General features: G+C 37.8%; 1 protein-coding gene across 9 annotated transcripts in view; it reads right to left on the minus strand.

Annotated features, from left to right (window-relative positions):
• Nucleotides 1–27,235, minus strand: part of Nfib (nuclear factor I B) — a 398,396-nt gene that overhangs the window by 42,840 nt on the left and 328,321 nt on the right. For all 9 annotated transcript variants that reach the window (XM_051188114.1, XM_051188112.1, XM_051188111.1 and 6 more), the window contains exons 4-6: nucleotides 19,723–19,791; nucleotides 14,445–14,565; nucleotides 11,507–11,625 (exon numbers count right to left, since the gene is read on the minus strand). In XM_051188114.1, coding sequence (XP_051044071.1) covers nucleotides 11,507–11,625; nucleotides 14,445–14,565; nucleotides 19,723–19,791 — 309 coding nt within the window. The remainder of the gene's footprint in view (nucleotides 1–11,506; nucleotides 11,626–14,444; nucleotides 14,566–19,722; nucleotides 19,792–27,235) is intronic.

Here is a 27,235-nt window from a genome sequence, read left to right on the forward strand (position 1 = left end):
TCAACACATCCATTATTTCACTGGAACTGTCAAGTAAGGTCCAACACTAAAAGCGAAGAATGAGCTATAAGCTAAAATGGGGCACTTCTGCTTTCCATTAAAACGTTGAATGGAAGCTGAAAGACAATATAAAAAAGATGAACTATGTGCATAAAATAATAATGTTATTTAGAATAGATGAGATAATAAACGAGAGGCTTCCAAATCAAGTGTGTGGGATGATCTCTGGAACTGGAATCTGGTATTTTTACTTCAGGCCACAAATCCACAGTCAACTTTAGAGACAAGGAAATGGCTTGGGCTCTGTGCCCAGAGGAAAGGTGAATGTAGGGAACATGCTTTGCCAACTAAACGGTAAGAGAGACCACAGTTTCCCCTCCTGTGATTTTGCCTTGGGGAAGATAAAGTTGAGGAGAGAATGGTTTACCTGGTATTTACAGTGCTATAAACCTTTTGTAAAATCTTGCAGTCAGCAATGTGAGGTTAGGATCACCTGATTATTATTTCAGATTCCAGTCCAGAGCTAAGATGTATTTATTTCTACTGGTTTCTCTGTGCAAACTGACAGATCTTTTCTCTCACAAGGTTTAACTATTGATCAAAAACTGCTGGTAGGAAGCTTGCCCTGAAGGATGAAGAAGGGGTTGGGAAGAAGAGAGAGAAGAAAATGTAAGCTAGGGAGAGGAAGAGAGAGAGTCGGGGAAAGAGAACACACCATAGGCGATGTCTTTACTTAAAAGCTATGTTCAAACCCACGTGCTTTTCCAATTTCTCCATTTCTTTCAGAATAAAATGGAGACAGCCCAGCTCATGGGAAGAACTGTTGTAATCCCTGATAGATTCAAGGACATACGAGTGACAATCAGAGAGGTGTGCTCATAGAGTCAAGACTCTAGAGAAACTATTTAATGAATACATTTTAGTGGACATACTTCAAACTTGCTTAGAGTCCTGTGCTACATCTTCAGTATTTGTCCCATGATCGAGAAGATAAGCTGGTTATGCACTGGTAGTATACACAGAAACTGATCAAGACCTTGCTGGACTCGCTGTTGATATCTGCCAAAGAGGCTTAGAGTGGACATAAAACTAAATCCAGTATTTTACAATAAAATGTCTGTTTTACAATAAGATGTATCTATACTTTACTGAGCTTCTACTTGGTGGCTTGCTACGAGGCTATAGTTTGTTAAGGCATAAAGAGTGAAAACAAGCAGAGAGAAATGAGCCCAAAATGAGCTAAGAGGATTTACATACACTGGTGTTGGTTCTTATTAACTGATAGTGAGAACTCGAAAATCATCTACAAATTTATCAGCATGCAGGAACTCAAAAAGTTGGTATCAGCTGGGTATAGTGGTGTGCTAACCCTATCACTTTGGAGGTAGAGTTAGAAGAATTAGGAGTTCAAGGTCATCCTAGAGTCATCCCCCCCCAAAAAAAAGAAAGAAAAAAGAAAAAAGCCACAACAACAACAAAAACCTCGTGTGTGTGTGTGTGTGTGTGTGTGTGTGTGTGTGTGTTTGTGTGTGTGTGTGTGTGTATCCAAAGAACAGCATGGTCACAGACATCTTAAAATGGAAACTGAATGACAGGGTAGGCTGCCAATATACTACAAATGAAAAAAAAAAAAAAAAAACTTACAAAATCACATCTCATATAGACCCAATAGGGCAAAACTGTGACTATAGTTAAGTGTAGATAATGCATTTAAAACTACCTAGAAACTCAGCTCATACTGGTCAAACATTAGTAAGAGTCAACCCAGGTTTTACTTCTGTGATACAATTAGAGCCAATTATATTCCTTATCTGTATTTTATAGTTTACTGTCCCAATTTTTCTATAAAAGGCCATTACTTTCACCAAAAGTACTAGACATATTCTGTATAAATAGAATGTTAGAAAAAAATCTAGAAAAATATTTCACCAACATATTAGAAATGTTTGCAGCTCCAAAGTCTGTTATTAATTCCCAATATTGAGATGACAACAATGGATTTTCTTGTGTGTCCAACATCACAATATGAGAAGGAAATACCTTATTTTGCAAAGCTCTAAGATGGGGTGCTAAATAGGACCCTAGAAATCAAGTTAAAGACAAAACATTGTCCCTGAAAGCACAGGAAAGAGAATATGTGAATATGACTCTAAGGACTCTTGGAGATAAGATTTCACAATTGTGTGGTAAATGTGGTAAGGACTTCCTATACACCAAAGTTAACAAAATGCTCTGGATGCTATGACAAGACATATGGACTTAATCCCACCCCAGTAGTTTAATGATGATGCCAGATAATGCGAAGACTCTGTCATGCTCAGAAAGCATCGAGTATCTATGGCATGTATCTCTCTACCTCACATCCTCTACGTAACCAGAAGAATGGCAGGCTGCATCAAGAGGGTATGACATCAACTTAAATTTGAGTTTTCAATCTTTTTTATTTTCAATGAAATCAGTTTTTCTTAAGGGCAAAAGCATGATAATGTCTGTGCTGAATGAAGGAATCCCTGCTCTTAAGTATTGAGCTATTCAGTCCTAATCACACTTGAGTACAATGCTTACTGTATTCTTCAGCAACTTGAAACCGTTTGTGACGGTTGAAGATTCTTGTATATTTTAACCCAAGCACAGTGAAGTAGCATGTCACTACAAGCCTGTACTTTACCACATCTCCTTAAAAAAGGCATTTAGGCTCACACCTATATCCAATGCAAAGCTAATGTCGAAATTGCTTTGAAACTCAAAAATACCTTCCTGAAACATCTTAAAAACAAGTTTTTTTTTCTTTTCTTTTTTTTTTTTTTCTTCATTTCAAACTGTGTTTATCTGTTGGTGATTTCATTTTAACAGGCAATTATAAAGGACCTTGAGTAATATCACTAAATGTAATTTGAAAGGGGAAAAAACACCAAACAATCACACAGGACATGGAACACGTTCTTTTCCCTTTTTAAACATCAGCATAGGTAAATAAATGGCTGCGATTCAGCAGTCTCTGGGGAGAGATCTTGCTTTGGGGTCTCCTTAGTGTTAAGCATCTGAGTGCCATAGACTATAAAATAAAATCAATACTGTAACCTTAACTGTAAAAGTCAGAAAGATACTGGAAGTGTTCTAATTTAATAAGATTACAGATGACTTTTTGGAGGTGGACATTTGGGAAATAGCCACGCATTTAGAAACACTTATACTGCAAGACCCACAAGGATCCTGTAACTATGGACACTGTTGTCTTCCACACTGGTAAGTTAGGGCAATGTAAGTGATGTGCTACTTTAGTAGGTTTACAGGAAAGCCTCCAAGTCCTAGAAACGACCAGGACCTTACTTCAAATAAAATCTGAGAGAGCAAACTAATTGCTTGGGAACAATTATGATTTGATATGGTTTAGCATGTAGAAAAAAATACAAGAATTTTAAAGTCATCTGTTCGGTGCTCAATGCAAATAAGATCACTGCACATAAATTCTGTTTCAGATAGTGGAAAAGTAGTCAAAGCTAGCATAAATTGTAGTATTTAAATCTATATTTTTTCCTTCAATTAATGTAAATGAAGAAAAAATGTTCTGTCAATGAAATTACTCAAATGGCATATTTATTATCCTAATGGTTTTAGAAATCACGTGAAATTGATCAGTAACAAAACCTCTATTTAGTAATGGACCAATTACATTTTCGAGATAATGTCAAAGAAACAGAATATTGTCACAGGATAATGGTCTCCTATTGCTAGGCCCCCAGTCACTTAGAGAAAATAAATGTTGCTGTCTGGATGAGTCATTTGTTTTCAAAGTAGGAGACACTGATCCCATAACAAGGTTCTATGTAATAACCCAGTCTCTATCAATCATTGGTTGTACCAGAATGAAACAGGACAGGACATGTATTGGTGAGATTTGGGCATTCCTGAAGTATAAGGCAAAACATTTACCGCCTCCAAGCACATAAGCAATCCAATTACTATGTTATTCATACTAGAGCATTTAAAATAAACATTTAAAGGCTAACTTAAGAAATAAAAGACCTGGGGATTTTTCAAAAAGATCCATACTCACTAATGAAAGCTGAAAACTCAAAGACAGGTCAAGTGTTCTTTCTGTGAGATGCTTGGGGCCAGAAGTTTGTGATTTCAGAGTTTGAGATATTGGCACATACATACTGGAACGTCTTAGAATGCAATGCAAGTCTAAACATGAATTCATTTATGCATATACACTTTTTACACATACCCTGAAGGCAGCTTTATACAATATTCTGAGTGTGTGTATGTGTTTAGACTGCAACCCAAAACATGAAGTCAGGTGTGGAATTTTCCACTATGACATCATGAAGCATTTCTAGAAGTGTTTTGGATTTTCAAATAAAGACTCCTGAGACTGCTAAAGTCTCTTCATATAACTAATGCAAAATCTGAAACACTGAATACAAAGAAGCCTTCATATCTAAGTTTTTGTTTTGTTGTTTGCTGTTTGTTTTTTACAGAGGAGGAAAAAAATCCCGATTATTACCGGTGGGATTTTTATGGAAGCCTAGAGAAGTCAGAGGACAACTTGCAGGAGTTATTTCTGTCCTTCTACTACAAAGGACCTGGGGATTGACTCAGGCCTTCTGATTTGGTGGCATCTGCCTTTACATAATGAGCCATCTCTCCAGACCGGAGGTGAGATTTTCAAAAGGGCTTTAAAGCTATTGTAAACTTGGCATCTGGCAGGTATCAAGAACTTAATAAATGATAGCCCCGAATAAAAACAAAATCATGCCTTTCTCATTTCTATATCCTTTGAATTACATAGTTTCTTTAATTAGCTATAGAAGGAAAGAACGGTGGTATCTGGTAAAGGATAAGCAGAGATTTGAAAGTATAAATAAAACATAGTGGCAATATTGGAAATTTTATTCAAAAAGAGAGCCTTCAGGGGTATTATGGGATCTTAATCTCAGAGTGTATATTAGTTTATTACTAAGGAGCTATGTTTGCTAAACTGAAATGGCACCATGTGTTTTAAAAACCTGTACGCAACTCTTAGAATGTATGTATAACCACATGGCATAATTTACTTAAAGTATTTCTTAATTGCTGGAAGATAGAAAACGCAAGATTGGCAGAGTATTAACAATTTACATAGGGTAATGGTCCATGAAGATGAACTTCATGTTTCCCTTTATATATTTTTCATAGCCAAAAATCTCTTAAAAATTGTACCCAGTCACCTGTTTCACACCAGTTCTTTCCACATTTATTCATGGAAACCGCTTATACTTGTAACATGTTTAGTCAAAAATATTTAATCCTAGGAGTAATGAGTTGGTTTTATATACATGTATTTACATATTTTATATAACAAAATTGTGTTTTAAGAATCTTACAGGACCCTGAAAATGCACGAATTTGTTTCTCTTCTCTTCTTTTTGTTCTTCAATGACTAACAGGATCTATGGGAAAGCCATCCAGGAAAACTGTTTGCCTGAGGAGACTTGTGAGGGGAACTGGCCAGGGCCCCTTCTCTCTGAAGAAGGCCTGGGAGCTGGAGTGAAAGCCACCTGGTCCATTTCTTTTTAATAATGTCTGGGGGTCCCAGCACTCTGTGATCTGTCTAGAAAATCAAGTTCTAGCGTGTGGGCTATCAATAGTCTAGCAACTCTCACTTCCCAAACTTCTTCAAAATATGCTTGAACTGTAAATCAACATGTAAAAGGATTTAAAGCAAAAAGTTTGATTATGCCAGGCATTTCGGGACTCGGTGTCTTCGGGGCTCCTACTTGCCAATTTTAATCTGTTTCGTTGAGTTATCAAACAGAAAGCTGCTATTATTTGGAACTAATTATGTATTAGGTTTTCCTGTAAGATTGGTGTTTTTAAATCATTAAGTTTCCAGAGCACGAAACTATGAAACCAGGGCTCAACTTTTCCATATTAACTAGTGCTGGCCTTGCAAAGTACACACAAGCTTGCCCCACCCAACATGCTGTTCTCCATTCAAACACATGAAAGGCAGACAGATATCTGTTAATTAGCAGGCAACAAGAGGAATTCTAACGAGAGCCTTCAGGAACAATTTACTATTCTCCTTTCTGTTTTGAAGATGGTCATGTGATTTTTTTTTTAACCTCAGCAGTGTAACTGAAGGGAATGATCCACACATGGAGGGATCTCTGAGATTGGCTTTCTGATACTACAGGGTTTTTTGGGGGGGAGGGGAGGATGGGAGAGAGTGGTGGGGGGCTCAGCTACAGATCCTGACTTCTGACACTTTTTGTAAGAAGCAGAAAAGGCAAGATTTAAACCTGGGTTTATACATTAAATCCAAACCAACTCCTATACACGTTTATCCCACCAAAGAATTTTTACCTCTGTTTTTATTTTTACATTAAAAACAAAAACCAGTATTTGAAGATTTGCCATTTGATTCCTGTGATGGCAACTCTGAGAACAGAATTGGTGGTCAATGGGTCCCCAAAGGCAGCTGGAAAGTTTCGCCTGCCAGGTCACTCCCTGCCTTCTCCAGGACTGCTTTTAACGTTAATGACTCTCAGAGAACAGCTACCCAGCCAAGCATGAAAGCTGTGGGTTCACTCAGCTCCCACAGCTCACAGGAACCTTGAGATTCCAGCCCTCATCAAACAGGAGTTTGGGCTCTGGCACTTTCCCAATTCTGGACTTAATGCTCCTTCTAGCTCCTCCCACTGTGCAGGAGGGAGGGAGGTCTCTGAATTCACACACATCATAAGTACACCAGTCTAATCAAGTCAGCAGTCTCCTGGAGAGTAACATCGCACAAAAGTATATTAAGTATTCTACATATTCATTCACCGAGGAAAAAATTTTAAATTGAGTTAAAACAGAACTTTCCAGACTACTCATATCTGGAACATCGGTGAACACTCCTTGACTCATGTTGAACAGTCCTGGTCTGGAATCTGGTTCTCTTATGTTACCTTACTCCATCTCCATGTAACCCTACTTACTTCCTGACTGAGCTCAACATAGAGCCCTTGCATCTTAGTCTTCAGCTCACACTCTTCCTACAGGTCCTTTGCTTGAGTTCATGTGTTGAAAGCAAACACTATCTCCTCAGAGAGCTTTAGAATGCACAAACTGAAGGTTAGAGCCCAGGGGACTTCACTGAGGAAAATATTTGCGAAGTTAATGGCAGGAACTTACACATACACTCAAACTTCAGAGAGACTTACTGAAGAGGCTTATTTATACAACCTAATGTATACATTGTGTGCATGTGTGTGGTGCTGGGAACCGAGCCCAAGGCCTGGTGTTTGCTCAGCCAGCACTCTATGCACCACTGAGCTACATTGTCTGCTGCTGGATATTTTTTAAAAAATTAGTAACTGTATTTTCTAGAACTTGTTGCAATCAGAATGTGATATCTAATTAGTTTCAAGAGTTCAGTTTGAATTTGTAAATAATTCTAATTATGGATCAGTATATAGGTAGTGTCAGTTATTCTAAAATGCCACCTTACTGATTTTGTGTAAAGATTTATACCTCATGGCACTTCAAGAGTAATTTAGACCCAAAGCATAAAGAAAATCTTTTGTAGCCCACTTTCCTTACTTATTTTTGATTAAGCCATTTTTCATAAATAACAATTATTTTTCTATTCAGCAGGTTAGAGGCTAGCAACTTTCTTAATCATATCTGTGTGCCCAATTCCTATAAAAAGTCTTGTCATATGATAGAAATTTGATAAATGTTAAATGTGCCAAAGATCTTAGTCCCAAATACATAAATTTTACTACATGAGAAGTCATAAGTTGCCTTATTATTTATCAGATTGAGAGCCATTAAATTTTCCACTCAGAAATTTTCAACAATGTTGTAAGCGGTTTGCTTAATTAGTGGACATTAGAATACAACCAGGTTTGATCTCATGAAAGTAACCTGAACCAGAGAAAAACACCATGACATGCATAAATTTTCATCTTGTGTTAGAAGTTACAAAGGATCTTTCTAGTGCTTTCGAGAGGAGCCAACTAAGAAGCAAGCTTCTCAATGGACTCAGAGAGGTAAAATTAAATGTAGACAAATTATCAGGAGACCATTTTGTGGATAAATATTGGAATCATAATCATGTGTTATGAACTTAATCACTAAGATCTTAATGGTGAAAAACACACCACAATGAAATACTTAGTTATGAGTTTGTAGCTCAGGGGTAGAGTGCTTGAACAGAAGCATCAGTTCTTGTGCAGTATGCCCCCACCAACAAAAATGAAAATGAAGCAATTGCAAGTTTCAGACCTACAGGTCCAGAGGAGAGAATACGCAAAGCCAATGTTCTAGCCAGACCTTAGGAAAGGAACATAGTCATTACTCTCTGTTCCTCGTGACCACTATCACTTACTTCTTCATTTGAATCAATACTGACAAATCTAATTTCTATCACTATGCATGACAAGATAGTTAAGCAAGTTACATCCTTCTCTCTCAAACATTTAAATAATATTTAGTTTTAAAATAATCTTGTCTACCTTTGCAAAGATAAAAACTAATTTTTATAATTGGAAAATGTGCTTTGAAAAGAAAAGGCAATATACAACTATGACTTCAATATGCAAAAACAAAAATGTTTTATAACATATTACTAAAAACTACACAGGTATACATTAACACATGAAAGATAGATTTGGTATTAATGTTTTGTTTAAATTCTTTTAAAAATAAGACAGGAATAATAACTTGGTCACATTACAGCCTTTATTTTTGCCTTGGAATGAAAAAAACAAAAAAAGTCCAAAATTTCATCATTTTTCATTCTAGTATTTCAAAATTCAGCATTGACAGGGCTGGCCAGAAGAAATTTTAACAGACAGTTAATAATCATTAAGGCAGATATTCAGGGAATAACAATAAATTTAAGCATTTCTGCCAATTAAAAACAGCATCCTGTGATGATCAACCAGTGAGTACTATTGAGTACCACAATATGTGAAAAATGACTATGAGATGCCAGCACAATACTGCATTGCAAATGGTGTTCACTAAGGAGTACCTTAGACAACTCCTTCATAGCAGACAAGGATAGATAAAGAATGTTATGAAGATGGACAAGAACAATCGTGGGGCATTTGATTTTGCAAATTTAAAAACTGGATTTCTTTCTAAAAACAAAAGCACCACCTTGAGCTTAGCAAGTTTGTGAAGATGGTCCTATCCTGTCCTCAGGTTTTTTCACTGTAGTTGAAGCCTTCTTCCCTCAATGGCTTATTGTGCACATTACAAAAGCTCAGAGTCTTCAAAGTTCAGGTGACAGGTGTTTTTAAGCAACACATGAGAATTCAACATTCCCCATTACTCTTACTATAATTTGCTTTTACAGCCTACTCTGATAGTTTTAGTCATCTTGACAATAGAAAATCATCAAGACAATGCAATGATTCTACAATGAGAAAGAATGACAGTTTCCCTTCTACTTTTCAAAAATGTTTTATAATACATTGTGAGATTGGATTTGCTGAATAGCTGGAAGGGAAATCAGCTCTTTCAGAGTGACACTCTATAATAAAGAACACCTACACTTAAACAACACACTCATCCATAAGTGTTCAGTGTTGTTATTACTACCATTAGGATTTGTCCCAGGATAATTTTCTGACAAGAGAAAATACAGCTTTGTTTAGAATGAAGTGACAATGTCAGTAAAACAAGGAATAAAGCATGAAGATCTGTGGATTAGCTCTGTTATTTCTTGCCTTCACTAATGAGACTAGATGCCTATCAGTGACTCATTTACCTGATCAAATTTACTATGGTCCTACTATGCATCAGTGTTGCCTTTGGTGAGAATGACAGCCATGGTCAAAACAGTTGCCTTCATGGTATAGATGCACCTAAACAATTCCTCAAATAAATAAATATAGAATTATATATTATGAATGCAGCGACTGAGCAGAAAAGGCAAATTTATACTGAAACTCTTCAGTGGATCATGTGCCACTAAGGATATCAACAGATTTGCCAGATGAAGAGCTATGAGAGACCACTTCAGAAGGCATGGCCTGTCAGTTGTTGGGCATTGCATTCCAAACTCCAAATAAAGCAGTAGGCCCAGATGCCAGTAGGAATGAAAAGCAGAGTGTGAGCCCATGGTCAAATGAATGACAGCTGATTTTCTCCTGAGAGCCCTGGGGAGTTACTGATGGAGATGAAGCAGAAGACTGAAACATTGCTTTCAGATAAACTGTGTCTACTGTCTGAAGAATGGATTTGGACAGAGTTTCAAAGCTTAAACTCTCCAGCTTATTTCCCAATCCTTCTATAAAAGGAACCTTCACACCCTTACTCTCTTTCTCATAGCACAAATGGTCATTCTGACATTGCTTCCTCCCCTCAGCGCCCGGCCTTGCTTTGGTTCTTCCCATGTAACTATGCCTGTTTCCTACATCTTTACTAGTTAAACTCTGCAATGTGGGGCTGGTGAGATAGGTCATCAGCAAAGAGCACTTACACCCATATAGCATACTATCTGTAACTGGTGTTCCAGGGGATCTGATGCCTTCTCTGGTCTTTATAGGCACTAGGTACCCAGTTCCCCCATGAAGGCCTCATCCTTCTACAAATCATAAGAAATTCTGGCTAGCAAGAAGGAAATCCTAGTAAGAAAGTGATGTTGGCTATAAAAGCTATGCCCCAGGGTCAGCTGTCTCTGCATTCAGCTCCCCAAGCCCACAGACACACCTAAGTCCTAGGCCGAAAACCATCAGTGAAGAACACACCCCTTTTATATATTTAAACATACAGAATTTGATTTTAAAGAAACTTAAAAATATATTTTATGGTATTACTATAAAAAAAACCTATTTGCATACATATTCAGACAAACTAACACATTTTTTAACTAGCTGATTTATCTATTACCTCATCTTTAATATCTCCATATCATGCACAAAGGCATGAATATGTGTTTTTTTAAAAAAAAAAAAAGACAGGAAATCCAATATACTTCAAGAATAAAAACCAAGTCAGATCTTGGGAAGCTAAATCAGACATGTAAAATTATTGTTCTCCTCGACTGTCCTAGAACTGAGCCATAGTACTACCTTGGAAGCAACTAGATTAACTTAGATGCAGAGTCTTACTTTTGTCTGTTATCTGTGCTCTACCTACTTTAAGTGAGAGTTCTCAGTATCTCACACCTGCCAACTGCCTAGTTTGCTCCTCCCTACATGCTCATAGAGAGATAATGGAAATTCACTGAGTCCGAACTTGCCACTCTGTTGTCATTCTACCATCCAGTTTAGATGGACCCAAGTCAGTTGCATATATAATAGTGGACTCTGAAATACTATTTATTTTGTCTGAAAATATGGTATGAAAAACAGGATTTCTGTAGCATTTGATCACTCTCAAAAAAAATATCTTAGAAATAATTTTATTGAAATTATCTTGTGTGGTCTATATTGGCACCTTAGGAAATGGTGACTATGTGCCACATGAAATCAGCTACGCTACACACTCTGATGTCCTTTAAAGGCATCTTCTTACTCACCTTGATCTCTTTCATGCCATGTTCGACTTCCAGCAGCTGGTGAATTTGGAGATGGATAAAAGTCTCCTGTAGGACTTGGCTCCATGTTTTCATCTATGGATATAGTTTTGGGTCTTTTGCTGTTAAAATATAATAATAATGGCATTAATAGTATTTCGGGAAAGATGTGTAACATTCACCAAAAAAAGTCTTGATTGAAAAAAAAAAAATGACTTCCAAAAATCCAAGTGATAGTTTGAAAGAATGGCGAGTATTCAAGTCACCCACAGGAATAGTGAACATATACTACCAATCCTTTACATATATCATCTATCCCTATCCCTACCTAATGTATATTTACTTTTTCAGATTTTTTTTTTCAGAGAAACTTCAGTCATTACAAGTAAACTTTCAATATGTCCTCTCTGCTAACATTAAAATTTTGTAAAGATACACTGATTCATCTTACATTTTTTTATATTAATACTATTCAGTCCACAGCATTTGCCACAGACAATGCAATGTTTTGCTGTTAATTGGGGGATAAGACGGTGAAACAGCTTCAGAAATCCCTCATTTTGACTAAGTCATTTATTAGATCCAATGGCAGGTTCCTCACCCTTTCTAAGCTCAGCCAATCACCTATAAGGTGGAAATAATAAAACCTAGTTAAAGGGTTTGGTGGAGAACATGAAGTGAACTAATAACCATAAAGCTCTCAGTTAATTGGCTTACAGTTTGAAGATACTTATTAAATATTAATTATTAGTGTTGACCTTGTAATTATTAATATGAAGACCATTGCTAGAACTTTACTAGTTTTAAGCACTCCATGTCCTTTAACTTTTCCCTAAAGAATTCGGGCTACTGGTCCTTTATGCATAAGATCAACCATGAAAAATGATTATGGCCAAATCAAATGGTATGGTTTTAGAAAATATTTTGGATGGAAAAACATGGCTTACTTTATTACAAAGAAAAGTAGGTATCTACAGCAAAGATTAAAAACTGTATTATGACATGAATGATATTTTTGCAAACTCTTCTTTGGTATGCTCCAACTAATGCCCCAGTACACATCTAATGATAGACTCTGAAATGAGTACTGTGTCTTTTACTTAAAGGGCTCTTACGTATACCTATGTTCTTATGCATCAACTATAAAATACCACCTGAATTAACTTTATTCACTGTTAACAAATATAATGTCACCACAGTTTGAAACTGTAAATTATCTCAAAAAAGTACATGCAAGCCAATAGGCGGACAAATCTGGAGAAATTCAGTGACTTTTTCCAGGACAAGTGAACAGAAGGGGCCACCCCAGGAGGAAGGTTTCCCAGCCAGGTTTAGCTATCTGCATGGGTAAACCCATGAAGACTGTGCACGTACCAATGTATTTGGAGATACACTGTGATGACCCCTGGAGTACTGACATGATTGAGTAGGACAATTTCTCCCCATGCTAAAGCTGAGCAGAAATTATATTATTTAGTTTCCACCAAAAGTATCCACACTTGGTGCTTATGCTTTAAAAAAAAAAAAAAATCTCCCTTTAATGTAATTCTCTTCCACTATGAATCAGCAGCAGTATACAAAAAAAAAAATTCCACAAGGAGCAACAGAGAAATGTCTTTACGCTCTGCTTATTTTGAAGGACAAAGGTTGGCCATGACAAAAGACTGGTGCTGACAACAACCAGATCCAATGAGGAAATTTAAAAATCCTAATTCACATTTTTAAATTTACAAAAACTAAAGCACTCTTAAGGCTTCAACATATCAGAGATAATTTCAGTGATAATAAACCCAATTATCTTGATATACAATCTAATTACATGAAAATACAGCCAGGCCATAAATGTTGTAAAATCAGCTTTACTTTATAAACATAAATATGGATGTTCCCACAGATATTCATTACTGAAAAGAACCTTAAAAGAAAAAAAAAACTTTTCCAGATTGTCTTTTATTTTTAAAAATTAACATAATGCATGATTTTTTGGAATCCATATACATTCCTATGGTAGTCTGTGGATACACTGAATGCTCTAGAAATGAGAATGAGATAGGTCTTCATTTGTGAGAGACACAACTCAAAATGGGAGAAAACCACATCTATAACACTTATCTTGAATGGAAGGTACAAGGACAGGAAAGAAAGGAAACATGTAAGCAGAGAACTTATTCTCTGGGGATAACCCAGGGAAACTTATTCTCCATCAATCCCAGCACAGGCTGCCTAAGCCAGTGTCAGAGCAGCTGGAGCTTCTGTTGATACTAGGATTGCTAACTGATTTACTCAGAGAACCTCAAGTAATTGAACACTACAGTCTGGAATCAAGCTTTAATTATAAGGATGGGGGGTGCATGATTTTGTCTTTCATTATCTCAAGTGCAGATGTGGTATTACAGTGAAGGTCATCAGGGTACATTGGCTGTCAAAGAGGAGTCACTGAAGCAATACTACCTACATGTTTTTAAGGTTTATTTATTTAAATGTATAAAAGTTTTGCCTATCTGTGTACCATGTGCATGCCTTGTGTCCATGGAAGTCAGAAAATGATGTAGTTTCCATATGGTTGTGCGTATGGCTATGAGCCATCATATGGGTGCTAGGAATGGAACCCAGGTCCTCTGGATGAGTAACAAGCGCTCTTAACTACTGAGCCATCTTTCTAAATCCCAGTACCACTTCTAAAGTTGCCAAAAGATTAATCTGCAGAATTATATTTCATGCCATGAGACAAAATCTCATTAATACAGTTTCATTGTTCATTCCCCATGACCCCCAAAAATGTTAAAGGCGCTTTGAACAGCAATTACATTCAATATGAGACTATCAAAACAAGTGATTCTGACAAAAATTCAAAGTCTGAATTATCAGTAGAATATGTACTTCCTGTTTACTTGTCTGTCTGCATAAAGGGTGAAAGCATAGGCAGCATCACTGTCATTACCTGCTAGGTGGAGAAGACAGCGACCTCTGCAGGTTCACACCAGAATTCATGTCATGATAGTATGGCTGGCTGGGAATTTCTCCAATTGGAAAGTTGACTCCAGTTCCCTGGGTTATGGGTGCTAAGGAATAAAAAAATTTTAAAGAAATGTTATAAGTGCTAGTCATGGTTATCTCCATTCAGACATAAAACCACTAATTCTTTTCATGGCTCTGGGCAAGAGCTTCCTTTTACCTGCAGATGTGATAACCCTTTTATGATACAGGTAAGACTCCAAATCCTCAAGTCAAGTTTGGGCATTCCAGACACTCACACTAGATTCTAGGGTACCACTTCCCCTCCTCACACTACCCAATCTTCTTCATTCACTCTCTTAGAAATCATTGCATCTGTCGCTCCCTGGGTTGTAGATGTAGGCAGAGAAGAACAAATGATCCCTATTACTTAGAACCAAGCAAGGAGCTTTCACTGAACTACAGCATTAGAATGAACTGAAAATCATGACAGTTAGCAATTTCTGGTGTCATACACCTGTAATTCCAGCACTAGGGAGACTGAAGCAGGAGAATAGAGAAGTCAAGGCAAGACTGGACTATATAGCAAGTCTGAGGCTAGTCTGATGTACATAGTGACAACAAGTCTCAAAATAAACAAAAATAAAACCACAATGTGTATAATCTGATTTAAGTACATCTACAATTAGGGCAGGAATGGGTAAAGCTTATAAATATGAAATAAAATGCAAAGTGTTTTGCAAATCTACATTTAGAAAGGGTTTATAAGTGAATGTTCATTGTACTGCCACTCCATATATGGTATAATAAGGACAAAAAGACTTTCAGTCCAAACCCTCTGACACTTACACCAGATGTGCCTCAGTTTCCAGACAATAAGATGGAAACCCAGCAATAAGGTTATCTGGGAATAAAAGAAATAGGAGTAGTGAGAGCCCAGCATCATGCCTACTGCACAGTGTATTAATCAGATGTGAGCCCCCTCTCTTTGTTTACAATCCTCCTTTGGTGAAAGGGGGTAGTTGGTGAAACAGAACAGTTTTTAAAAATGTGCTAAAAGTAGACAAAAACAAATGAAACTTATTGATGGGAATTTATTCTTTAAAAATCTATTGGCTGGGGGCTGAGAAGATAGTTCAGTGGATAAAGTCCTTACTGTGCAAGCAAGAAGATCTGAGTCTGGAACCTCAGCATCCATGTAAACTGAAGTGTGGCAGCATGTACCTGTAACTCCCATGCCGTGGGGGTGGGGGTGGGAGTGGAGTATGGAAAGGAGGGCCTCAGGGGCTCCCTGACCAGCCAAGTTCAACGACAGACAGTTACAGCCTCAAAACATAAGGTGAAGAATGATAGCAGATCCCATGTTGGCCGATGGCCTCTGCTTGAGTGTACGTGCATGCACACGCACAAATATATATGTGAAAGAAAGAAAAAAGAAGGAAGGAAGGCAGGCAGGCTATTGCCTGTGCCCATTACAAGCAGGCACTGCACTGAATACAAAATATTCTCAGCCACATCAATAGCCTTCAATAAACATACAGTGCAGTATGTAGAGCATAAGAAACACTTGTACAAACATAAAAATACCCCAGCAATGTAGACAGCAGCAAAACTGCCCCAGAGAGTAGTGCAACAAATATATTCTGTAGGTTTTGCAGGAAGAAAGGACAGTAGTGACTTGAATGGTCAAAAACAAAACCTATGAAAAAGCCATACCTAACAGTGGACTTTGGAGAAGGTGCAAGGAAGATTTTTTTTTTTTTTTTCCAAACTGCTGTAACTGCAGGAGTAAAATCAAGGATAAAGACAACACGCAAAGTGAAGAACTAGGCAGCCGGTGTCAAGGGGCAGTGTGGGAGGCCAGCTGAGCCCCCAAACCTCAGTAGCTCTATGGAGAGTGTACTGTGTGTGGGGACTTGGTGATAAGATTTCTGGAGCCCTTGAAATCCACTTCAACAAACAATCTGCTTTGCCACAGCCTCTCCTAACTTCTCTCAGATGAATGTAGGACTCCAAAGGTTCACTAATTTTCCAGAATTTTCCCTTACCCAGAGCTTTTAATAACATTAAAATGTATGTTTATCTATTTGATTTTATTTTAATATCTGTCGGGCCAAGATTATCTTTAAATGTTCTTAGGAAAGTTCGGTAAGGAGGCATGTGTTTTACTGCTGAGAACTAAGCAAGGACTACACAGAGAAGATCTCTCTTTATTAAAACACAGAAGGTCTAATCATACAGGAGGGGGTCTCGGCTCTAAACTGCTGGAGACCCTGCCTTCTGCTAAGTGGCTAATTGTTCTGTTTAAACTGTTTGATATACTTAAACCTTCTCTATACAGAAAATGTTCTTATGCTGAATGTAAAGGGTATTTGAATTATTTAGACAGGTACAGTACTGATGTTCATTGTGGCCTGAAGTATGCCAGAGGTTTACAAATATGGAATTTCTTACCTCACAGTAGCCACATGCCTTAAAATGTATTTGGTCTATGTGACATGGGAAGCAGGGAATGTGTTAGACGTAGGTAGTTGATTGTCTCAGGGAATGTGAACAATCTGCCAGCCTCCTACAACAGAGATGTATCCTCCACTTCAAACTGGAGTAACTCCCTCCTGTGGAGCCCAGGTTTATGAGCTGTGTCACTAGTCTTCTGGTCACATTCTTATGTAATCCAGTAATCGGTCAGAAGACACAAGTTCCCTGAAGTCTCAGTGTTTGTGTGTATCACTTGCTACTAAACATCCTCTTTGTTGTAGCTACTTCAGAAATCTGAGTTATCTGACATGCATGGATAAAAATGATTAGAATGTTACAGGTTGTATCTTTTGGAAACATTTTGTAAGGGCATTAAGACTGTCCAACACTTAGGCAAGTTTCTTTCTATTGGGTATAGATAGCTTAATAGTCACTACAGTTTGTATGGCCATAAGCATGCTGGGTACCATATGTAGTAAAATGGTCATTTAAAAAACAAAACAAAACAAAAACCTTCAGGGTTGGGCATGGTGATGCACTCAGGGAGCAAATGCAGGTGTCACTCTATAAGTTCAATGACAACCTGGCCTAAAGACTAAGTCCACACTAGTCAGTGACACATGGTGAGGTCCAGTCTAAACACTGAAAACGAATTCCAAAAGTAAATGGAAGGTTATTGAAAAGAAAATAAATTAATAACGAACATGACCAAAAACTCCAAACAGTGTGCAACTTGCTGAGCGGCACTGGAGCAATGGAGAAGAGTAAACCTGCCAGATCTCCCTGCTACTAAGCCTGCAGGAGAGCCCAGGGCAGATGCAAGCATATCCCTTAGCACCCCTTCTAGACAGACCTCCAAGAAAACCAAAGTCTGCAAAAGGACATTGGAAGTGCTAATGCCCTCCCTAGAACATACACCCAAGAACCTTGGCTTCCAAAGGCTCTTAGAGGCCAGAAGCTGTCCTTGACTAACTTGTACATTGAAGAAAATATCATTTAGCAAAGTTATCGCTATCCTTAAACTGAATGGCTTCATTAGCTAAAGTCAACATGTACATTAGTAGGTCACATGACAGTAAATGTTAGAGGATGGAACCAGGGGCATGTTATGAATCAAGAAGCCAGCACCTGTAACGCACAGCATAAGGCTGTGCAGAAGCTTAACAAACCCCCTATTTCATAAACAATGAAGTTCAACTGTGTAAACAAGATTGTAGTGTGAATATATTAAATGCTTAGGAGAATAGGGCTTGTAAGCATCTCGGAGAAGAAAGTAAATGTTTGCTGAATAAATTAACGAAGGAATGAATATGGATAATTAATGTACTAATTACAAATCAGTAATGTTTGTTATGACACATAACTTAAAAACCTCTAAGAAACGGCAGTATAAATTAAGAATAAATGAATGAAACATGTTAAAATTTACCTTGTTTCTGAAATGTTATGAGAAGGTACTTTTAGTTTACATTTTATGTTTGAAATTTCAATTTTTCAAGATATTTTTCTGGGCTCTTGAAGGTTCCAAAGGGGTTCCCACTTGACAGTACTCAGCATAGTGTTATCTATAATGGGCTATTTGTGAATCATTTCTGAAGGATGGCACTACTAGCCTTCTCAGAACAAGGTACAAAATCCATTGTGGAGCTTTCAAAATAAATGGTCTAATTGGAAAAAAATAGTTTCCTAAGCTCTGTGGCTTCACAGTTCAGCATTTCTCCTAAGGAGCAATTTCAAATACCCCCTTCCTTGGAGGGGGAGGGTCTGGATAATGGACTAGTCCCACACAGGGCCTTGGATAATGGACTAGTCCATCAAGAGCCTCTTGCAAAGTACAAACATACCCCAGAGCTGTTGGGATATACATATTTAACTGCTATCCCTGATTCTGCTCCCAAGTAGATGAACCTACAAAACCTTTTTCTCCTCTGAATTCTAGTAGAAGAGACAATGTACAAAAAATCTCAGGTGTGCATGTGTCAGTCTCTGCTAAACTGGCTTTTTGTTTTGTTTTTGTCCTGGGAAGTTGAGAAATCTGAGTTACTGGGAACTATGGCTCAAAATACATGAACAATCTAAATCAGAGAAGAGGCCCTCTCCTTCCACGTCACCAGCGTACTAATACTGGCACCTTAGATGTATTTGCTCATACTAGCAACAAAACAAGAGCTGGTTAACCAATGAGGCCTCTCCTTGACTTAGGTGGCCAGCCAGGTGAGTTTAACCTAGAAAAGCCCAACCCAGCTGACCAAGAATGGCACCTCAGGTGAGGTAACTGATGTAGACAATTGGACATTGTTTGAAATAACAATGCATTCTATCTATATCCAAGAACAATCTGCAAAGTTAATTTCTGCATCCCTTCACACAGTGCATGTGAGAGTGTATATCCTGTGTATCTACAACACCCCCACACCAAAATGTTTTAACTGAAAAAGCACTTATCTACAGGAAACTTATGTGGGTTATCATAACAACACAGAGTAGGTTTAATTAATCACACTTCCTTTGATATAAATGCCCATCTATGGTCACAGAGAGAGCTGAACTGAATAGATACTAATACGATGACCAATAAGAACGGCCCCTTAGTGAGTTGAATGAAAATGTTTTATAAAATTAAATAATATATTCACTTCATTAGGAAATTTGAGGTTTTTTTTAAATATTGAATTTTAAATTCAAACACTTCTGTATGGTCACCTGTCATACTGTATCTAAGATTCAAAATACACAAGATTTTAATCATTCTGTGTACTTATGTAGTAAGAAAACAATTTACTTACTTCTGGATACTCTCACAAGCTCTGATACATTGAAGACTCCAGATTTTACGAAACTGTCCTCAAGGTATCCTGAAAACAAACACCAAAGGGAAAATGTCAGCATAAGCAGGGAGTAAAAATGCCAGTCACAATCCAGAATTTGTTCATTTTGAAGGCAGTACAAAAGCCAAGGGTGCTTATTTTAAAGACAGTAAGGGCGGAGCTTGAATACAGACTGAGTCTGTTTTCAAAGGGAAGAAGTAAAAATGGCATAAATAACCCATGGGATTTCCCATTAACTTCCTAAGTTTGTAATTGGTAGGATCATATTTGCCAGGGCAGCTATATGGAGAAGGAAGGTTGGGACACACTCTGAATGCATCTCGCTCTACAACACCTGGAAGGCCATAGTCTACCATCTGAACCAGGGCGGGGGAGGTAGAAAGAAAAAGGGAAACCACAACCGCAATTAGCACCTTGTTGGAAATGCTTCAAAGATCTCTCAAAACCACCCTTCTTTCACAAATCCTTCCCTGACCAAAGAAAAGGGAGCTCTTGCTACTAGAATTGTCAGCCTTGCTCCAGGGTCACTTCCCAGAAAATCAAAGCCTGGGGCACAGTGAATCCCCTTATGCTCCAACCTCAATCTGTGAAACTGTCAGTTTCCTTGGCCCACTTTTAAGGTTTTCCTTACTCTTCCTCCCACTGGATACCCCTCCCCACCTTTTTGTTTTCAAGAACCAGATGTTTATTCAGCAAATGACAGTGAATCCTAGCCTTTAGGGTCGTATATAAACACAGGGTCCACAGTGGTCACAGTCCACAGCTCAGGGTCTTGAGGAAACCCTAGCCTGTTTGGTAGCTCATCTCTCAGTGTCCAGAAGTTTTAAAATTATTTTTATCTTGAGTGTAATCACAGAAAGCATGAAAGTCTGAAATGCTCACAGAGGAAATATTTCAAACACCCAGAGTCTCAGAACCCATAACTAGATTGGATTTCACACATAGCTTCATCACTGGCCAAGGGTCAGATTCTGTGCAGGGAGCTGACACATGGGTGGTCACACAGACCCACCAAAGTCAAAGATCTGGGAGGTAAGTCCTAGCCACCGTTTGCCAGCTAAGGGATGTTGGCCATGTCTACATGTGAGAGATAGAAAAATCAACTGCCTCACACAGTTATTATCAATGCAAGGCAAGGTAAAACATTAAACTCATGCTAGAAGCAAACAGGGTCGGGTAAACCAATAATCCCAGCACACGGGAGGCAAAAGCAGAAGACTCTGAGTTTGATAAGGCGAAACCCAGTCTCAAAACAGTGCTGACCACTACATAGACGTGGGCACTACATTAAGATCCAGCAGAGCCAACACCTCAACACTGAACTATGCACAAACAGTCTCAAATCACATAAGTTGTACATTTTTACATAGAAAATTCAGCCACCACCTAGAATGCCTAAGAGGGATTCACAGCAGAGGCACTGGTGGGTGGGTGAGGTGAAGAGCCACACACGTGGCTTTATACTCAGCCTGTTCACCTTTTAGAGAGAGCCCAGAGCATTTGATGATAAAGCCCATGTCTCAAATTTAGTCACTACTCTGGAAAAAAGCAATGCATTTATATGAGAATAACAAAATGTCCCTAGCTGATGCACTCCTATTTTAGGAAACCGCTTGAATAATTCGTTCTTCACTAGGTTAAATTTGTTTCAGAGATTACTAAGAAATGTCTCTGCAACCAGTACTCTATAAGGTGTTAAAAGTCATAAATGCAAAAATGGAAAATTGATTCCAGTTGCCTAGATGGGGACAGAGATGCTTTAATATTCCAGGCCCCTGTGGGTTTTGCTATTTTGTTTAAAGACTTTAAAGACTATCTTATTAAAATTTATCTTATAGACAGTAACATATTTAATATGTCAAGCACACACTCATCAGTTACTTAGCATCTATGAAGCCCATACACTGTATTATTTTGCAGCTCCTGCCTGGAGGGCTCCTCTCTGTACGTGCTGCCTTCAACCCTCAATGTCCTAATGAATGACGACACATTCTAACAAACTGTCCCCCCCCACCCTATTTCCTTTGACTCTCTCTGAACAAACATAACCCCTATCCTCTGTGCTCACATCACACCTACTTAGTCCTAATTTTACACTTTACACCATTCAGATTTTCCAAGGTATTTATTTTCAAGTATTAAATTCATTGTTGGATTATCAGTTCCTTTATTTAGGGGAGTGACTAGGTTTTGTTTTTCACCGTATCTCCCTCAGCAACTGACTCATTGCCTATATATAGAGTAACTACTAAATGAACACAGTACAGCATTTTAAAATTCAGCTTTTAAAACCAAGGTCAAAAATTAGCAGCTTAGTAATCTTATAACAAGAGAGCTATAGGTGGCATAAAACCGATTGGTAACTGCACTGGCTCCACCACCCCCTGGAACTTGTTTGCTACAGGCATGTCTATTCTGTAGCACATGGCTCCCAAAATAGCTATGAATGTGGCCCAATGCATTTGAAATGGCATGTTACAATGTCAAAAGTTTGGACTCTGAGTATAATAGGAAAAGTAACAATTAGGATCAGATTATAGTCCTTGTACTGGTGTATTTTAATGTGTAACTTTGAGTATATAGTATAAATTAATGACCAAAGAATTCAAGAAGGAACATAAAAATGCTTGCAATATAAATTTATGAAAGAGGGCCAGTTAGATGGATCAGTAGATAAAGTCACTTGTCCCCAAGCCTGACGACCTGAATCTTAACCCTAGGACCCACAGAGTGGATGAGAGAACTAGCTTTCCCAAGTTGTCCTCTAAAATTGATAGGGGTGTGTGTATGTGTGCATACATATCCTGTGTGTATGTACACATATGTACACATGTAAATAATTTAAAATCAATGAATAAGAGAGTGTTTTACAGTAAGATTTACGTGAATTATATCACATGTAATACACAATATCTCAAAATATAGTTATTACCTTAAGCTGATTTCATCATAACCATGAGTAACTAAGGCTCCATATGCTTCTAAATGACAGGGAGTGAGACAGGTAGTATGGGGACACTCTGAGCCTAATCACAAGGGAGGGGTAAACCACCTCAAGACTAATTTTATGCAGGAAAATAGGCAAACACAAAACAATGATAATTCTATAGTGATAAGAAATTGAAATCTGCAAGGAAAAATGAAAGATTTGTCTTTACCTAAACTATGAAAAATAATGGAAATGTATCAGAACATAATTCTTAAAATGTAACCCTATAAGACCCACTGGGCTCTGCTCCCGCATAGCTCATAGAGAGATCCAAGTGAAGGGAACATTGCCAAACAGCAGTAATAACGCCCACTGACAATAAGCTGATGGATGGGAAGCAGGTGATGAGTAGAAGAGTTTTGTAGTGGCACTGCCTGCGTCTCTGCACACAGAACAACCTTGCAGTGGACATGAGTTACCTTAGACAGACACTGAAAAGAGTAGATGGCATAGCTCTTGGACAACAATTAGTGCTTGCTCAATTAGACAGAAGACAAATACATGGGCAAATAATTGGGAAGGATCTTTCTCATAGTGGGTCCAGAACCCTGCAATATAGAGCCAGAGATTCAGCAAAATACCATGGTACTGCTAAGGCCAGAAAACCTGCTGTAGCCTCCCTACCATGGAGACGTAAAGAGGCACAGTTTCACTTGATACACAGTCAACTGTAAATCTCAATGACTAATGCAAAGGCCAGATATCTTCAAGTAATGTGGAGAGATTCAGAGTAAACTCACTTCATGTACCAAAGGAAATTTGCCCGTCTTTGAGGCATAGCAGCTGCTTAATGGTTATAGAGCAATATTACACAATAGTATAAGCCAGGAGAAAAGAACAACTCCAAATCTGTGCAATGCTGTATTTACATACATCTATGCTCTTTAAGAAAAAAAAAATTGAGGGGGAAATAAAGAGCTTCATAAACAGAAAAGTCTCAAAGGCAATATCAAATTGTATTATTTTACTTCTTTTTTATTTTCTCTAACAAAACAACAGTAAATCACTACTCAGAAGTTAATACAGTGTTTAACCTCCTTTACAAACAATAACAGAAGGGACACAATGGCATATCTGTTAATATCTCAAATTATAATCAGCACCATTTAAATGTTAAGCAACATTTACATAGAAAATCCAAGGGAAGAATGATAACACTCATTTTTATGGTCTATTCTTGAAATTAAAAAAAAAAGCCACAGGGAAAGCAGTTATTAAATTCATGAGATCTGGCTTCAAGCATTTGAAGGACTGTTAATGTAGATGGCAGATTACACTTATTCTGAATAATTCCAGGAGCTGTTTCTTGGCTCCATAAGCAAACAGATCTGCCATCCAATGAGAGAAGTCCTAAAAAGTACTATGCTACAAAAAAAAAAAAAAAAAAAAAAAAAAAAAAAAAAACCCTTTGCAAGCACAATGTGGCCAGAACTGTGATTTCGTATTGTCACCATTTTATCATTTGAGAGATGAGGAATTTCAGAAAGCTTCCTGATGGGTTGGAACAGAGCCACTAGACATGAGCATTCTTACTGTGGGTTACAAATAAAAATAGACAAACAAAAACCCACCAAAAGGCCCTCTGAAGCCCCTCAGACACCACCTTCTTCTGTGTTTATTCCCCTATGTTGCTCTCCTTGCACTGTTGTTTCAGAGAAGGAATGATGGCACAAGACAACTACTGGGTACCACCTAGCCTTTGACTCCAATAGTTTGATTCCAATAGGTGACTGACCTCTGCATTAATGGGTGCCATGGGGATATGGGGAAATTATCCCACACTCGCTCTTGGTCAACATCACAACAGACATCACACACACACACACACACACACTCTCTCTCTCTCTCTCTCTCTTTCTCTCTCTCTCTCTCTCTCTCTCACACACACACACACAGCTACTTCTCTAGTAGGGTGTTATGTACACAGCTCCACTCTCAGCCTCTAGGAGTTGATCAGATCCATGGCTGAAGTCAGAAAATGGGTAATATGTCTCTGCATGGAGACTAAGTCTCAATCTTAGTCATGGAAAGATTCTAACATCTAGAATAGTTTTGTCTTTCAATTCAAAATTTAAGTCCCTGATGGCAAGGTTTAAGTAACCAAGCAGTGTTAGGAAATGCCCAGGATTTGTAGACTCTGACAGTATTGGATATATTTTTTATATACTTTTAGTATTTCCTTCCAGTTCTTAAGACTTTTCCTGCATATCTGATACATATACTTATATGGTCTTATAAAATAAAAACAATTTTTATTTAAACAAATCCATATGCTGATATTTTCCTTTCAACGTCCTGTCTTCCTCTGTTTCAGAGGCACCGTTTCCATGACTACATTGTATACTTGATATGACTATTTATTTGACCATTCTCTTACTGTTTGGCATTTTAGGTTATTTCCCATTTTTAACAAATACTATAAACAGCACTGCTAATAAGATCCTCATACACAATTCGTTGTCAGCAATTCTCATAATTTCCTTGGGCTAGAGTTCTCGGAAGCAGGATTACTAGGTCAAGAACATGTTCTCTCCCAAAGTCCCTGGTCAAAACTGTCCGGATGCTTTCTGTGAAGGTTTCTACCCAGTTATATTCCCCAGGATGAGCTGCAAGCTTGCCACATACCAGCCTAGAAACAGCTTGTCTTTAACGGTGGTAAGCTTATCTGGGCAAGACATTGCAGAAGGAATACTGTAATTTCCATTTACTTCATTCAGATAAAATTGAATTATTTTCCAGATTCTATTATTTGTCAAGAACTTTTAAAAATAGAGCTTTAGGGAAAAAGGAACACAACACTGACAAAAACCAAATACTGAAAGTATGTAAAAGAGTGGTGTGCTAGCAGGAAAATTTAATACTGACCATTGTCTCTGGGTGGTCACAGTTAAAGACAGTTGTTGAACTCTTTCTCATTTAAAAGCAACTCATCTTTATTTTCCCCATTTCTCCCTTGCATCTTTCACTGATGATTTTCAGTACTGGAATCATGATCCCTGCTCATCACAGAAGACAGTTCTTTCATTGACTAATAAACCAGTTCCCTCTGAGTTCTCTGTGTATGCTTGGGAAAGTACTGTAGTAATTTTGCTCCTATGAAACTACCATACCAGAGTGATCCATCACAAAATGGATCCAGAGACAAAACAAAAGCACAGCTTCATAAAAGTTCTTCAAAATTTAGTGGAAACTGGCTGATATCACTTAGACTGTGTCTATTTCTCAGACAATACTGTTTGGTTCATGAGTACTGACTTGCTTTCTACTTCTGAAATGAGTTTCATATTCAAAATTGCACATGATATAGTCCTCTATCTTTGTCTTCTCAACTGATTTGAATTTCCCATGGCTAATGCTGGACATAGTGATTATTAAATGAAACTATAAATCATTACAGAGATGCTTCATTGTGTTTAAACATCCTAACATTCTGGTATTAATTGTTTTGTGGTACTAGAGAATCAAACTTCAGGGCTGGGTGCATCCTACAAAAAAGTGTTTTACCACTGAGCCATGTCCCTGCCCTGCTAATATTAATTTAAAATTAAGTGTATCCTTTATTATCAATTCTGAGTCCCAGTAGTGACTGAATTAGGGAGTCGGAACTTAAATATACAATTTTATATTCACTCTAAGAAAATCTTCACTTTTTTCAAATAGGTATTTTATAGTTACTGATATATGTAGTGATATCTTGTTTGTACAAATAAAGAGTAAAGACAGAGGGTGGAGCTTGCCACTAGCTAATAGATAGACAGGAAGTGAGATGGCTGGGCGCAGGCAGGAAATGAGATGACTGGGTGGAGAAAGGATTATAGGTAGGAAGAAACAGGAACTCACTCTCTTTTCATCTAGGAAGCTGGTGAGGTAAGTTGTGGCTGTGGCTTGCTCATTCTTCTCTCTGATCTTTTGGCTTTTACCCCATATCTGACTACAGGTTTTTATTAAGACTTATTAGAACTTGCATTACAAATATGGTACTTGATTTGTATAGTATAACAATGTACATGCACTTTTTCTCTTGTTTATGGATGTGGAAGATATGTCTCCCTCTAAAGTACTAGAACTTTGTTAAGCAGTAGTACTCTGGTCACTTATGTGAAATGTTAAAGCGGGTTCTCCACATTCCTCTTCTCTGAACACAGAAGAAACCCACATGATGGCTCAGTGTGCATAAGCACTTCCCAGGCAAGACTGTCAGCCTGAGCCTGATCCCAGAAACACAAGGAAGGTAAGGACCAACTCTCCAAAGTTGTCCTCTGGCCTCCATTGTACCCTATGAAACATAGGTACACACACACACACACACACACACACACACACACACACACACACACTAATAGTAACATATATTTAAATTATAAAATGAATAGAAAACAGAAGAGGAATATGATTGAGGTATTAAAAATAAAGGAATGGGATGTGAATATTTGTATGAATACTTGCAATAAGTATAAACAAAACAGAAGGCATAAAATATAT

This window comes from Phodopus roborovskii, unplaced genomic scaffold (assembly GCF_943737965.1).
Source record: "Phodopus roborovskii unplaced genomic scaffold, PHOROB, whole genome shotgun sequence".
Classification (NCBI taxonomy): Eukaryota; Metazoa; Chordata; class Mammalia; order Rodentia; family Cricetidae; genus Phodopus; species Phodopus roborovskii.